The following is a 14,856-nucleotide window of genomic DNA, read 5'->3' as shown; positions in this document are numbered from 1 at the left end:
GAATTCGTTATATGGAGGTTCGTTATAAGCAGGTTTAACTGTATATGCAGTTACATTATAAGTGGCACCGCACCATAACCAAAACTTTTTTCAATGGCATGTATGTGCAAAACACGGAGACCGAGCAGCTGCATGGAAGCATACGACCAGAATGTGCCATCACTTTCGTTAGCGAGGTGGTTCCTCCATTTTTCCAAGTGCCATACAGCCGCTGCGGAGCATTTCATCGTCTCTACACCCAACCTCAACTTTGGCCGCCAACAAGACGGCACTGGTTAGGCCAATAGCGCACCCAGGATCTCTACCAGGGGGGGGGGGTGAATTGTGGTGGGGGGGTGCAAGCACTTTGCATAATATGCAGTTTCCTTGCTTTAGCGAGAGGAGTGAAACAGCAAATAAAATGCCTAATAATTATATTAGTAACGACACCAAGGATGATGACGATGTTTATTTCTTCAGCGTTTTACTCGGTCTTGAAAGAGCTTGATAACGCCAAGAAGCCGGTATGCAGAGCAGTGCACGTGGTCATCCGTTGAAGCTCTTACCTATAGCCTCTTACCTATGGTCGTGGCAGCAGTGAGGGGTGGCAGTGTCTGAGGAGGCTACTTATGACTGATGGAGGTGGGAGAACTCGGGAATGTCAGTAATAACGTGGATAGAGCACTAAACTCTGTATTGGGAGGGGGGGGGGGTGTTGGAACCCCTGAAACTCCTCCCCCCATCGGTGCGCCACTTGGTTAGGCCTAGCAGGTGAGGGTGTCGAGCGGCATGCCGTCACGGGAAGCTTGCTCTTGATATATGTTTGTAGCCATAGACGAATGTACACGTCGATTTGGTGCGAGATCCTGTGCACAGGCTACACTGGCGGCAGCGCACATGAAGCAGGGTTCGCGGGCAATTAGCCGGCTCATACCGCAGCCGCATATAGCAAAAGTTTGTGTGTGCGTACTGGTAGGAGCAGTGAAAGTTCACATGCAAAGAACGTTCCAAACTGATGAACTGACAGCGTTGGCCCCACGCGCAATAGTCAAGGCCCCACGCGCAATATGTGCACTTTGCAATGACGCACATCATGCGCATGCAAAACACACTCATGGTCTCGACCGATTTCTTTGCAGTGCTAGAGTTGTCACAAGTAACAAATTGATTTTACCGTTGAAATTAGTTTTTTCGGCCTGCCCAACAATTCAGACTTTTTTTTTTTACCACATCTGTGCCCAAAAAAGATCAGTTGGCGACTGTATTTACTTTCTGCACGTAATCTGAAAGGCCAAAGAGTGACAGTGTGGACACGTTCGATGCGGGGAGCATGCAGCCGACAAGCGGCTGGAGCAAAAGACATCTCAATCGCCTAGGCAACCCCCCATCTACCTGCTGCGCCAACACACTGCCGCCACTTTTTTTTGTTTCTTCCTCTGTTCCTTGTTTGTTCACTCCCCGCGTCTCGTCTTGTCCTTCATATTGCCCTTGGCTGGCGCACCTCGTTGAGAAGCACACTTACTTCCTTGCAGGTAACTGCAGGATTTTCAGGCAGCTGCATTATAACTGGTATTTCCTCTCACGCAGCTGCACTATAAGCAGTATGCGTACACATTGAGTTCTATGGGAGGATAAACGGGTATCAGAAAAGACTGCATTATATATCCGGTCATGCACTATAAGTGCATGACCTATATGCACTATATATGCACTATATGGCGATGCACTATAAGTGCATGACCTATAAGTAGAGGTGTGCTAATATTCGATTTCATTCGAAAGACACTTTTACTATTCAAAATATTCAAGCCCTCAAAAATTGCTGTTGTTGGTTTTTAAGCCAGCTTCGCCGCAGTACAGCCCTGTTATGCAGCGATGCATGCAGCATGTTATGCTGTATGTATTGCGTGAAAGCATATTTGTCATGCAGTGAAACATACCAAATGTATGAAGGGGCACTGCTGATGCATATGGCTCCCAGACACTATCAGCTCAAGTACTGTGCTGCCTCTTCGTGCGTCTGAACAATATCAGTCGCCCAGCGGAAACCTCTGTGTCAGCTACTAATTTGGCTAAGTGCCTAGAAGACAGAGTTTCCAAACTACAAATTTGATCAAGGAGTAAGTCTGGCAGTGTTCCTAAAGAGGACCCTCGTTCTTGCATAGCTGAGTACTACCAGGATGCTTCAATGGCAAACTGGATTAAAAACCTGGCTTTAGAAGAAGGAGGAAAAAAAAATCTCCACCCAAGCACTCTGTACAGATGGTTATCCAACGAAGCTGAAATATGCGGCCCCGGTGTTTATCGCTGGGTTAATCCCGACGGTTCATTGACGTATTTCTCAATTATTGGTTACGTCTTTGAGTTTCTTAATCAGGTTACACACACGTTCTACTCTGATGGAGAGAACGACGTCACTGACAGTATGCCCGCAGTCCGCCATTGTTGCTTGCATTCCATGTCTCGAGTTTGCTAGGCGGCGTGGTTAGCAGCATTCGCCTGCCATTGCCGCTTGCGATTCTTCGAAATTAAATTGCTTTAAAATTCAATCTGTCCGTTACGTAAGACAATGAATGACTGATACCTCCTTAAGCAATGGCTCATACCCCGTAAATGCACCCTCCCCATTAGGATGACAGAAGAGAAGTGAAATTCTACGCTGGAATGATGAGCGGCAATGCAGCCAGCTAGCTGTGAAATAAGACGATGACGACGAACGCGGGAGCAGTGGCACGAGGGCGTGCCGAGCATGAGCACAAGCGCAACCTGAGGGGCACCAATGAGCCAGCTACGCAAGAACGCTCGAGCCAATTGCTGATGATGATAGTTTTCTGTGGACAGGCGACTAACAGACGCTTTTTTGTTTTGACTAGCCATATAAAGCTGTGCTTTAAAATTCCAACACCGTGGAACTCCGATATGTCCTCAACAACGAAAGCTTCTGAAGAGGCTCCTTTCACATCAGCATTGTGCAGAGAGTTTGATAAGCTCATCAACCAGCAGTAATTTCACTTGCTTGTGGCGGCACTTTTCACAAGCACAAGCATGATGAAATTTTGGAACAACAATAAGGAATACGTGAGTGGTGGTGTAAGCATGGTGTTGACTCGGCTTGTGAGGAGATGCCTGTCGATACCAGACACTAGTGTGTCCAGTGAGCAGCTCTTTTTGGTGTCTGAAGGAATTGTGACATGCAGGAGGGTGTCACTGCTCCCCGAACATGTTGGGCAGCTATCCTTTCTTCACAAAACATTAAAAAGCTGCAGTTAATGATACTGTGAAGCAGAAGTGTTGTACTAGTGAATTTTTTTGCCCACAAAGCGTCATTTTCCTGTGCGTCGTTTACTGTGCAAAAACTTGAATTTTCTTATTTTGTACCTTGGGTGCCGAGAAAAATTTCATTTTTGCAATACCAATAGTATTCATATCTGATTAATATTTGATTCAGTTTGCACTTGGTTTTCATTATGTATTCTCAAGCCCCTAATTCTTACACAACAGTTTGGATTTAAATCTAAGCAGTAATGTAATTACAGTTGGAAATAATTACATTACATTTGAAAAATAAATTTGAGTTTCCTTGTAACTTGCATTTATGTTGCACTGTATAGTTTGTAATCGTACATGTTAACAGCCATGATGACATGATATTTTAGGAAACACACACTACCTTGCCTGTGCGTGAAGTGGAATCTCTTCGATTGCCCAAATTCCTCTTTATTGCAAACTGTAGATGCGTGGTGACGCTGTCTTCACTTCCTGCACGAACTTGCCGTAATGGTACCTGTGACATTTTGTTGCCAACAAGTCAGTCAAATGCTTGAGAAAGCACCAGTTCTGCTACCTTCCCTTATCTTTGAACAGCACGCTTTGTGAATACTCAAGCAGTAATTAAAGTAAGATGCAGTCATCGCAAGAAGGCAAGAAAGAAGTGCATATGGAACATAGCAAGGTAAAAAGGATGAAGGGCGTACATATCTGATGCAACACAAGCAAGCAATTGCGTTCAAGGTATACAACAAAACAATCTAATAGAGCATTGTAGGAATGCCAGAAAGCATAAAAACTGATACATTAATGCCAGTTATGTCAAGCAAAATTAGCAGTAGAGCTGAGTCTCAGTATAACGAACATGGACGCAACGAATTATCAAATATAGTCGAGTAAATCTAAAATGTTTCTTGCCATTATCATGTCTAGCAAATATGCGCTCATAACAAATATTCAGGGTAACAAAGGTGTTCACTATTTTCGTGTCAGATGCGACTTCGTTTAACAAGGTTTGACTAAATAATTAAACTTGTTGTAAAGAGTGTTGTAATTTTTGTTTGACTGGGTTGTCATCGGCTGGTGCCTGCTGTGCAGCATTCCTTTCCTCTTCTCTGAGTTTCACTGCCTTGCGCTTTTTCTTGCGCAGGCTACCCGCCGTTCTGCTCCGAGACCCCCCAGGAGACGTACCGCAAGGTGATGTCATGGCGCGAGACGTTGGTGTTCCCGGCCGAGGTGCCGATCTCGGAGGACGCGCGGGCCCTCATCCAGGGTTTCTGCTCAGAGGCCGAGCGCCGCGTTGGTGCCCACGGTGGCTTGGCGCAGATCCAGGCGCAGGCCTTCTTCCGCGGCGTTGACTGGGAGCACATCCGCGAGCGACCCGCAGCCATCCCCATGGAGGTCAAGAGCATTGATGACACCTCCAACTTCGACGATTTCCCCGACGTTGACCTCAAGATCCGTGAGTTGCATTTCACACTTGGTGCATGTATTTTGGTGCATCTGTACTCGGTGGCCAACCTAAGAATTCAATACAACTTCTGCCCAGGGATTCACGCTGTGTCTTGTTTTTGTACCTCTCACTACACAAAGCATAATTCAAGAAAGGTGCTAATATTTTTACTTATGGTAATGTGCCTTACACTAGAGAGTTTTCGTATATCTTAAAATGCTTAATGCTTCCATTAGCGTTAACAAGCAATGCAACGCTAAAACTGTTATATGCTGCGGAGTGCAATGCAAACTAGACCTTTAGAATAGCAGAAATGAGCGGAACGTTAACACTGTTGCAAGCAGTTGTGACGCCTTGTAAAAGTTCACAAAATGCGACTTAACGTAATGCAGTAAGGTGTGAATTTGGGTGAGGTAACCTAATGCACACCAAATGTCAACCAAGTCCAATGCTGCATCTGTATTATCCACACAGCACCAATTGCACTTTGCTTTTGTTAAAATGATGACAATGATAATTAAATTTAGGCTCTTGCATCGTCTATTGTACAAGCAAACATTTGTAATGAGATCTGTGACCTGTGAGATCTGGCAGCGCACACATTGCAGATCACGGAAACAACGCCCAGTTGTCACTAATACTTTGCTGTCGAAGCATCATGACACAAACACAGTAAAGCCTTGTTAATTTGGAGTCTGCCAGACTGCAAAAGATCTTCAAATTAAGCAGAATTTTTAATTACCTGAAAAGAGCAAAAGTCCACAGAAAGAAAGGCAATGGTGCGCGACACAAGCATGCCACACTTATTTTCTGTGTAGCAGGACTACTCGAAGTAATCATTGATGTGGGATTGCTTGGGACAGTAGTTTGCTGCACCAAGGGTCATGGGGCAGCATTCTTGGACAATCACATTCGTAAGAATCGGAGCTGCACATGTCGAAGTATACGGCTTACAGCACTTTTGGCACAGTGCGCAGATTGCGAGCTTGGCACTGTGCCAGAAACACTGTCGGCCGCGTCCACCTCCGAGTCTCGCAAAAGTGAAACTATCTTCGAAAGTGATGGCCCGGGAATACCGCCCATGGTCTCTGGCCTTCTAATCATGTGCAGCTTCTCACAGTCACCACTGCTACACTCAACAAAGCTGTGAATGATGTTCAGGGACTCCATAACCCTCACTAAAGCGGGCACACGACTGTGCTAATTATTGTCCCAGCCATCGCCTACTGGCACCCTGTCCGCACGTCTGCTTCTATGTTCGTGTAGTCGGCACAGCCTAGGCAGCTTAGTCCGTCACTCCTCTCGCAGGCTTCGTACGACATGTGCTTTATTTGCTTAAAATCTTTGAAAAAAAGTGTTGCGCTTAATGCTCCATTGTTCTTGCTGAAATTTTGACAAAAGATAGAATTTTTGAGTCTACATTGTTCAATGTAACACTTCGCACAGTTACTACAGTAAAAGCTCGATGATACGAATCTCACGGGGTCACGAAAAATATTCGTATTAGCCGAAATTCGTATCATCGAAACACAATTAAAACTACTGTCGAATTTCGATAATTCGAACTCGAAGGGGCCCGAAAATTTGTTTGAATTAAAAAAACGTACTTTTGAAGTATTCGTGCACCATAGCACGATGCACGAACGGTGCGAGTCGTTAAATATCGCGGCGCGCAAGCGCATAGCAAGTGCGGGCCACGAAACTGCCCACGCCGGCTAACGGTCGCTTCCCGATAACGACAGAAAATGAAGCTTCAGGGTGCGAGCGGGCGGCGCCGGCACACGGGTGCGCGCGGAGACCGTCGAAGGTGAGGGAGGAGGGCGGCAGGGAAGCGGATTTGGCCGCATCAACTCCGCCGCTTCGGTGGCTCCACTCGCCCTCCCTCTCAAATCCCTCGTAGCTCTCTCACCTTCGACTCCGTGCGCACATCTCCGTGTGCGCCCGCCGCCGTGCTGGCGCCAGCTTATTTTAGCCGCCCCCTGAAGTTTCGTTTTCTGCCGTTATCGGGAAGCGAGCGTTTGCGGGCGTGGCAGTTTCGTTGGCCCGACTGTGCCTCCGCCGCTGCTTCCCTCTGCGCTGCTGCCGCAGCGTGCAAGGTCAACATGTGACTAGAAAGTAGAGTAGAAGGGTTCACTGCCATTTTATCCGCGTGGCTGAGACGTCGCACTAGTGTGTGCTAGAATACGGTTGTCTAGAACACTCTAGTCGGCACGTACACGCTTGTTCCGGCACGATGCAGAAACGGCGACCTTGCAATTTGAGAGAGGGGGAAATTTCCGCCGCAGGTTCTTTTTTTTTCCGTTCCTTCGCACGCGGCATTGAGGGGTCTCTCCTGAGCTTTTGCTCTATGGCGGTGTCGGAGCAATGCCGGTCGGAGGCGCCGCCGCGTTATTTGGCGCGTTGCTAAGAGCATTGTCGGTGCGCGGTATGTTCGAAATAAGCGTGTTCGAATTAACGAGATTCGACTGTAGCTAAATTAAAGAGTCAGAGGTGAACTCACTCAGGCACATGTACGTAAAAAGCATTTATTTCTTGAAGCGCCACCGCTTCAAACTCTTCGCGCCCAGTCGCGGAGTCCGCGCTGTCCGGCGCCGCGCCTCCGCACCAAAAGAGAAGGAGAGAAAGCGCGTGACTGCGCGCTGTTCTCTTTCGCGGCCGTCGGTGGGGCGGCGTTTATTCGTATCAACCGACGAAGGCTGAAAATCGATTCGTAACAACCGTTCTCTAGCACGTTGCAAAGTAATGGGGCTCGGCCGGGACCACAGAAAAATTCGTATCATCCGGAAATTCGTATTAGCCGTGATCGTATCATCGAGCTTTTACTGTACTTGCTGTACTTGCCTGGTTCTTAAGAAAAAAAAAAGAAAAGGAAAGTTGCCTTCATTTATGGGGATGCAAACTACTGCCGAAGCGGGGCTAGCATAAGCTTGTTTTCCCGCCTTTTGGGAGCTGCATGAAGTAGCCGTTCACGGGCCACCATATTTCTGACACTGCGTTTGGGATATGCGAAGCCAGAAGCACCTCGCAGCATGCTGATGTCGGAGGTCACAACCGGAAGCTACGAATTATCCGGATGGATTCTCACGGTAGAACGCTCCCTAGAGACCACGTAACAACTTCCAGCATATTACCGAAATTTGCTATGGGGCCTGGTGAAGGGGCCCTTTAATGATGGTGCGATGCATGCACGAGCATTGTTTGGTGTTTTGGGTGGCTTACAATAGTCTTTGGCCATAGGTTGACTTCTAGTGGGGAAGTCGGCTGAGGGGAATGGGACACATGGAGGGTGTGTCCTGTTCACTGTTGCATACCGCTCTCTCGTAACGAGCACGGATCGTCATCTCTGTATGCAGCCTGTGCCCCTCCTGTGACGCCGAGCAAGGAGCACGTGGAGGCTGGCTACAAGGACTGGGTCTTCATCAACTACACCTTCAAGCGCTTCGAAGGGCTCACGCAGCGTGGTGTCAAGCCTCCCAAGAAGTGCTGACTGGCATGGCTGCACGACGACAGATTAAGCAAAGTGCGCACGGACACTGAGCGTGCGCAGTGCGACAACTCGTGGACTCTGTGGTGTGCAAGCTTTTATGGCCGGTGCGTCACTGCTGCATCATTTTTCTTGACGCTGGTGATACCTTTTGCCCGATCCTTCTTTCCCGGGGGATTAGTCTGATGAGACACGGACCGCGTGTGTGTGTGCCACGTGCGCGGGCACTTCCTGTGAGAAGGCGTCGGTCAGCGTGACATGGAACGTGTTTGTGTGAGTGGTTGTATGTGTGTGTGTGTCCGGTCTGGGAAGGTGGTTGGTGTTGACACTCGAGAGACTTCGGAAGATGTGTTGGAAGATAGGCTGCTGGATGTGTCTGCTGCACTGGCACGGCTGGAAGTTGCAGGTTTCAAGAGCTGATTTGAGGCATGTGTTCGTGCTTGTAAGCAAGTGGAAGGCTAAGTAGAAAGGAATGCATAGGGGTAACATTAGAAAGAGTGACAAATTTTGGAACACTGGAAATGATGCAGTGAGTCATTGCAGGGCCCTTATGCATTCTGGCATGAATACGGATGGGGCAGAAGTACACGATCTCCTCACTTGGCTAGAATGTAGAACACACACTTGTGCATTCGTCTTCATTTTGAGCATTGCTAGGGGCAGTGTTGAGGATGCTAGTATTAAATGCTGACTCTGCCAGCAGTTTCTGGAGAATGCTGTTAGTGTTACTAGTGGTTCATTTCTATTCACTTCTGCATACACCCTGCTGTTGTAGGAATAAGCAAGCAGTAGCTGGTCAACAGTACAAGACAGCTGTTGGACCTGTGGATTTCACCAATTTTACCTGGCAGGTGTGTCATGCGTGCACTGCCAAAGTGCATCTGCTGTGCCCATTTTGAAGTGCAATAAACTGTCGTAGTAAGTGCTAATGGTTATGGCAGCCTTGGGATTTGAGCAGACCGATTGGAATTTGTGACTTTCCACTAGCTCAGTTTAAGAGTGGTTGCTGGGCTACTTGCAGGACGGGGTCGCCAGTGTACTGGGACAATGTGGAATGAAGATGGTGATAAACTTCAGTTCAGCATTAGGGTCACATTTTGTGCCGAGTGCTTTGGGGGTAGTCTGCTGCCATCTTTTATTAAATAGCAAAGGTTGCAAATTGTCAGTAGTGTAACAGTATCATCGCATTAGCAGCATGTCTTGCTGTGTCTCCATTTTTTTTTTTTTTCTGCTGAGACATTTACTGGTGCTGTCAGGTATTAGCATTTGTCATTTGAGTTGAATTAGTAACTGGCCTCTAGTGGAGCAATGGATCCTTGCTCGATATGTGCAATTTAGACCCAAGTGGGATTCGATCACCCCCATCAGCTTAGCTAAGGACACTCAAGAGATTTCCAAGTGGTTAGCAAGAAGGGAGAACACTGGCAGTCATGTTGAAGAGGTTATTCACTGAAATAATCTGTATGGCACCAGCGCCACTTGCCCTGATTTTGTGAAGTGGTATTGAAGCTTGCAAGTGTTCGGGAAAGACATAGCTGGTTAGATTCAACATTGCTTATGCATTGTTGTGCCTACCCAAAATAATATCCATTGTACGCTCTTGTATCTTTCAGATTGTGACAAAAGTGCACCTAATTTCGTGCACTTTGCTAAGCTGCCCACTGCTAGTGTTTCATCCTAAGGTGCCATTATCATTACGAGTGATGGAGGGCCCCTTTGCTGGGTAGTCATTGCAGTTTTGTCAAAGTGATTAAAACATTATTTGCGTGCAGTGCTATTTCGTATGGCTGCTTGCACAGGATACATAAGCAGTGGCAAGTGTGAGTAAGTCTGCACTTGGCTCTTTGTCTCGGTCCTTTGTGGTCATTGCTCTCTCTGGAGGGCTAGTCTCCAGAGTGAGCTTGAGAGTATTTTAAACCTGCATTTTTCTAAAGCCGAGGCCTAAATCTGTAGCTTGAGAAACCTGCCTTTCGCAGCCTCCATTGCAAAGGCTGTAGCATCAAGTCTCGGTTTTGTCTTGTAGTAGTTGCACACATTGTGCCATTTATTACTTAGACTTGCTCGTGGCATTGCGAATAATGTTTTGCTTTCCAAAGTGTTACACCCATGGGCATGCAGTTTTTCACTTTGTTGAAATTCAAGCGAAATTTCATTGCATATTTGTGCCCGTTGTGGTGATCATGCATTTTTTTATTGCAATAGATGTTGTTTGAAACGTTGCCAAGCTGTCCAACTTCAGCCTTTATTGGGCATTTCTAGACGTTTAGTTTCTTGCAAGTACTATTTCTGAACATTCTCACTTGCTCACTGACAGCTCTACTTGGTGAATTTTGCTGTGATTTCAAATGCGAACTATGGGGCAGGTTTTAAAGTGTAATGACTCGTCATATCATGCAGCACTGCACTCCATTTCATACTTAACAAGCAATTCTGTGGAAGCAATGCAAGTGGTGCAGTCGTAACAGTCTGCCACTCCGGACATATTGTGATGAATTGGTTTTGATCAGCGAGGTCTCCCAGGAACTTCACATAAATATAATAAATGGAGTTACTGCAATTATGTCTAATCTAAGTGTGTATTGGTTTGCTTCCAATATGTGACTCAGTATGTTTTGCTGCAAATGCAGGCAGCGCACCCAGGAGACTGCACAGTAAGGTGCTGTTTCACAAACGTATCACTCCATGCATTTCATAGTGGACAGGGCAGAATGATGTAATAACTTAATTCTGGATCTTTTCCTTCTGTCGCTTCTTCAGTTTTTTCACTGGAGTGGTTGTTTGTGGTGGATAACGAGCAAGAAATAGAATTGAGCTAAAAAAAATCTTTACGTTCTAAGTTTAGGTAGAGTGCTGCATTTTTCATCTAAAAATATATCCATATACTAAAACTGCAATGTATCACAGTAACGTTGAATCAGGTTTTGTATTGATTCATATGTTCTGCTTGCCATATTTACTTAAGCGCTAGCTTTAGTTGCGAGCTGAGGTGGTGTGAAAAGTTGTCCTAGCTTCCACAGTAGTGCATACATAGTGTGAAATGGAGTATATGCGATACTTCAGCACCAACGAAAGAAAAAGTCGAAAAAGAAAATGGTGTGCAAGTTGTTCTGGCAGTGTGTTTTGACCTGTGTGTTTTCTTGCCTGTGTTCTGGAACTTGTAGCGAGCCTTAAAGTGTTTCCTCATGAGTTCTGCAAAATACAGAGACAATGTTGACAGGATTCTTACTAAAGTGGGGCAAGCTTAGCATGGTCGCATTCCTTATTTGGCGGCCTTAGAGCAATGTAGGGTTATGAGCAACTGTGCTTCGTCAAATCAGCCATTTGGTCACAGTGTTGTTACCCGCGATATTTGACTGGGGCTTTCTTTCAAACTGCTAAGCAAGCTGGCAGATGATCATTGTTTTGTCCAGTCTTAAAATATTGTCTTCTCCAGTGTTTTCCTTATAAGCCTGCTACATTCACAGTTCAAACATTTCATGCTTGAAGTGGGCATATTCGCTTGTACTTTTAGCTGTGCTGATCTGCAGCACATTCCTGGCATCCATTTTCTAGTTAATTGCTCCCTAGAAGACTAGTAGCCATTAGCCTTTGCAAAAGCTAGATTCTGCCTAGCATTGAGGGGCTGCTGTTTGCAGCAGCGAGGCTCATAGTCTGAGAAAACAAAAAAAAACTACCCGATTTGTCTTCATAGGCGTGTGAACATGATCACTTATGTGCACAGTGCATGCAGGCAAGCTTATACCATGATTGAGTGCTTTTATTATTATTTTTTGTAGAGAACACAATTTTATGCCGTACTAGCTCGGCGGACAGAAATGGGTAATAGGCCTGGGCTTGTAAAAGTATCCTGAGAAGGCTTTCGTTGCAGTATCAGCATCTGAACAAAGCTGCTGCCTTGTGTCTCAATGAAGGGCAAGTGGTCCAATATCTAATGATTTTTCAAGTTTCCTCGATTGCCGTAATGTTGCGTTGAGAATTGAATGACAGTCGTGTAGTAATGAATTGTGTCACCCTTCTGAATGCTGCTAGCTGTTCAGAGCCTGCAGAATGCCTGTTGCTGCAGTTGGCTGCTGCGAGGGTGGGCTCATTGGAGCTGCTTGCTGGACATGTACCGAATGCTGCACAAGTAAGAGTGCACAGGCGGCTCTGGCTAAGCCGTTGCTTCGTTTGAGGTCAAAATTGGAGCAGAGAGGTGCCATTTCAGAGTGAATGCAATTTCAACACCATAATTTGATGCACTACATGTCTGCTTCATCCAGAATAATTTGAAAGTGTGCACCATTTACAGTAGCTGCAGACAAAAATAAAAAAATAGCCTTTGCAGGAATCTTGCTCTATAACAGCAAAACATGGCATGCCTGTATTTCACCCTAACAACACAGGACACAACCACTCTATTGCAGTGAAATCAATGTTTTGAATATTGTCACTGCAGAGGAGATTGCCAATTTATTATCGAAAGAAGGGCAATTAATCCACGAAACCTGGCAATAAACTGTTAAAAGAAGGCAATTAATCCACCAAACCTGGCATTGAACTGTATACACCACCTGTGTGCGAAATTTGATCACAACAGAGGCAGCAGTTTAGGCAAGAGCAGTTGTGTACACCTGGTCAATCTCATTTATACAGCACTCGGTACATACAATCTATATGCGAAAGCCCATTTCAGGGTACATTTAATGGACAGGTCATGAAAGTTCCCAGGTTTGGGCCAAGGAAGGTTGGTTGGTGGTTGGCAGCTGTTTTGAACTCCGATGCCCTGGCCATTGTCGAATATTCCTCCGCTTAACCAAAGTTTTCAAGTGTTGAGAGACTGCCGCTCTACCTGTAAGAGGACTGTACATATGTTCTTTTTTTTTTCTCGTCCGGCTGCAACACTTGGTGGTTGTGGTTGCCATGTGTGTTTTTCTCTGTGGTGGAATTATTTATTAATTGTCCTTTCTTGGTTACTTTTATGATTCACTTTTCTTTTTTCCCTTCTCTAAGATGGTGTATTTGAATGTAGCACATTACGTTTAGGTATACCTTGCAGATACGCGTATATTTTTGTTTTTTTCAGTGGTTTTTAATGTGTTTAATGCTGCCTCCTGCTGCACCCAGATGTTTTCTTAATGAACAATGTTGCACAGTACTGCATAACTGGTTAGCTCGCTTGTACCTGGTTTACTATTGGAGCATTTAAGAGGCATGGAAATTGATGTCCAATGTGCCTGTTGATTTGGCATTGCCAATGAAATTAACCATGACATTAACCATTGTTATGGTAACTCAGCTGTCGTGCCGGAAGACTCAAGACCCTTGGCTATTTGAAGCCACTGGTGAAAATGCACAACTACTCTCTCATTGTAAGCAAAGAAACGTTTCCTTAGATTCTGCACAGTGAAGTCGTAAAGCTTTAGCCGAGCAGGGTCCTGCTGGATGTGGGGTTTTCATACCCTCGTGTCTTATCGTAATTTAGATATCACAGCATGCAGCACTTGCTACATTGTTCATTGTGAGCTTCAAGGTGCACTAGATTGAACAGCATTGGGTGTGTAACTGTTTCCTTTGGCTGTGCCGAGTTGTTGTACCAGTTTTAGCGCGTTCTAGCGTTCAAGTTGTTTCGCATCGCTGAAAAGTTAAGCTGCACTGTTCTTTTTGGTGTTATGAATTTTTACATAGCACATAGATTGTCTCCCTCGCTCCCCTTTTTTAAACTCTGATATGTGAAATTTCTTTTGCTTCTCTCCCTTTCTTTTTTCTGTCCATAGCTCCATGTACAGCACTCAACCCTCTAAGAGAATGTTTTCTTCCTTGTGCTTTCTGTCATCCAAACCAAAATTTCATGCAACTAGTTTGCTGGGTACCATGCTTTCCTGCAAGTCTCTGTTGCTTAGGTTGCAACTCTTGGTACTTTTTCTCTATGATACCAGTTGCCTTCTAAACGGCAAGTATAGTTGATTTTTAAAATCCATTATAATTGCAACATAGTGTTCCAGTTTAGGATGAAAAAACACAAACAATAAAGAGTCGTCAAATGAGTCATGTGTTCCTTTCTTACTGACAGGTAAAATGTATTTCCTGCGCCCAAAGCTATTCAAGGAGATGATCCTTGCAGACATCTTTGTACTTGCAACGATTTGTATTTTGTGGAACCCGAGAATAGAAGGGAATTATTTTTTAGCACTGTTTTCACAATACGACTTCCATTAATTTTACCGTGACGGATCGACGGAATTAAACTATTTATACAGTGCGTCGAATGAAAAAAGCAAGAAGTGTTAACACTTTGCTGCATCATTTTGTTGTGTTTACCAGATTCTAACGTGACCCCGACTGTAATGCCCATTCAGTTTCAATGGGTTCACAGTAGAAGACAATGCGCACCCATTTTTACAGAAACAATGTTGCATGTGTCTGATTTTGGCAATGAGAAATAGGATGAAATCTGTAGAGTTTACCTTGACAAAATGAAAACTTATTTGCATTTAATGTCTGTCGCCATCAAAGTAGGACAGCTTTTTATGACTGCATTTGATATTCCAAATTTCTCGGACCACTTCTCTGCAATCGCAAACGAGATGGTGTGGCAGGCCACGCCAGATAGACCTGCTGCAACATGTGCAAGTCTCCAGAATGTTGGAAACATGACGCGTTTCTTTTGCCGCTAGATTAGTACTTAAAGTAACAT

The 14,856-nt window shown here is 45.3% G+C and overlaps 1 protein-coding gene across 5 annotated transcripts in view; it reads left to right on the top strand.

Moving 5' to 3' along the window:
* Positions 1-14,206, top strand: part of LOC119450917 (serine/threonine-protein kinase tricornered) — a 104,980-nt gene extending 90,774 nt beyond the window's left edge. For all 5 annotated transcript variants that reach the window (XM_037714386.2, XM_037714384.2, XM_037714383.2 and 2 more), the window contains exons 9-10: positions 4,397-4,708; positions 8,053-14,206. In XM_037714386.2, the coding sequence (XP_037570314.1) occupies positions 4,397-4,708; positions 8,053-8,186 (446 nt within the window). In that variant the 3' untranslated portion in view covers positions 8,187-14,206. The remainder of the gene's footprint in view (positions 1-4,396; positions 4,709-8,052) is intronic.
* The last annotated feature ends 650 nt before the right edge of the window (positions 14,207-14,856 follow it).

This window comes from Dermacentor silvarum, chromosome 4, assembly GCF_013339745.2.
Source record: "Dermacentor silvarum isolate Dsil-2018 chromosome 4, BIME_Dsil_1.4, whole genome shotgun sequence".
NCBI classification, from domain to species: domain Eukaryota; kingdom Metazoa; phylum Arthropoda; class Arachnida; order Ixodida; family Ixodidae; genus Dermacentor; species Dermacentor silvarum.
The sequence above is the reverse complement of the archived record's forward strand: the minus strand, read 5'-3'. Positions and strand labels throughout refer to the sequence as shown.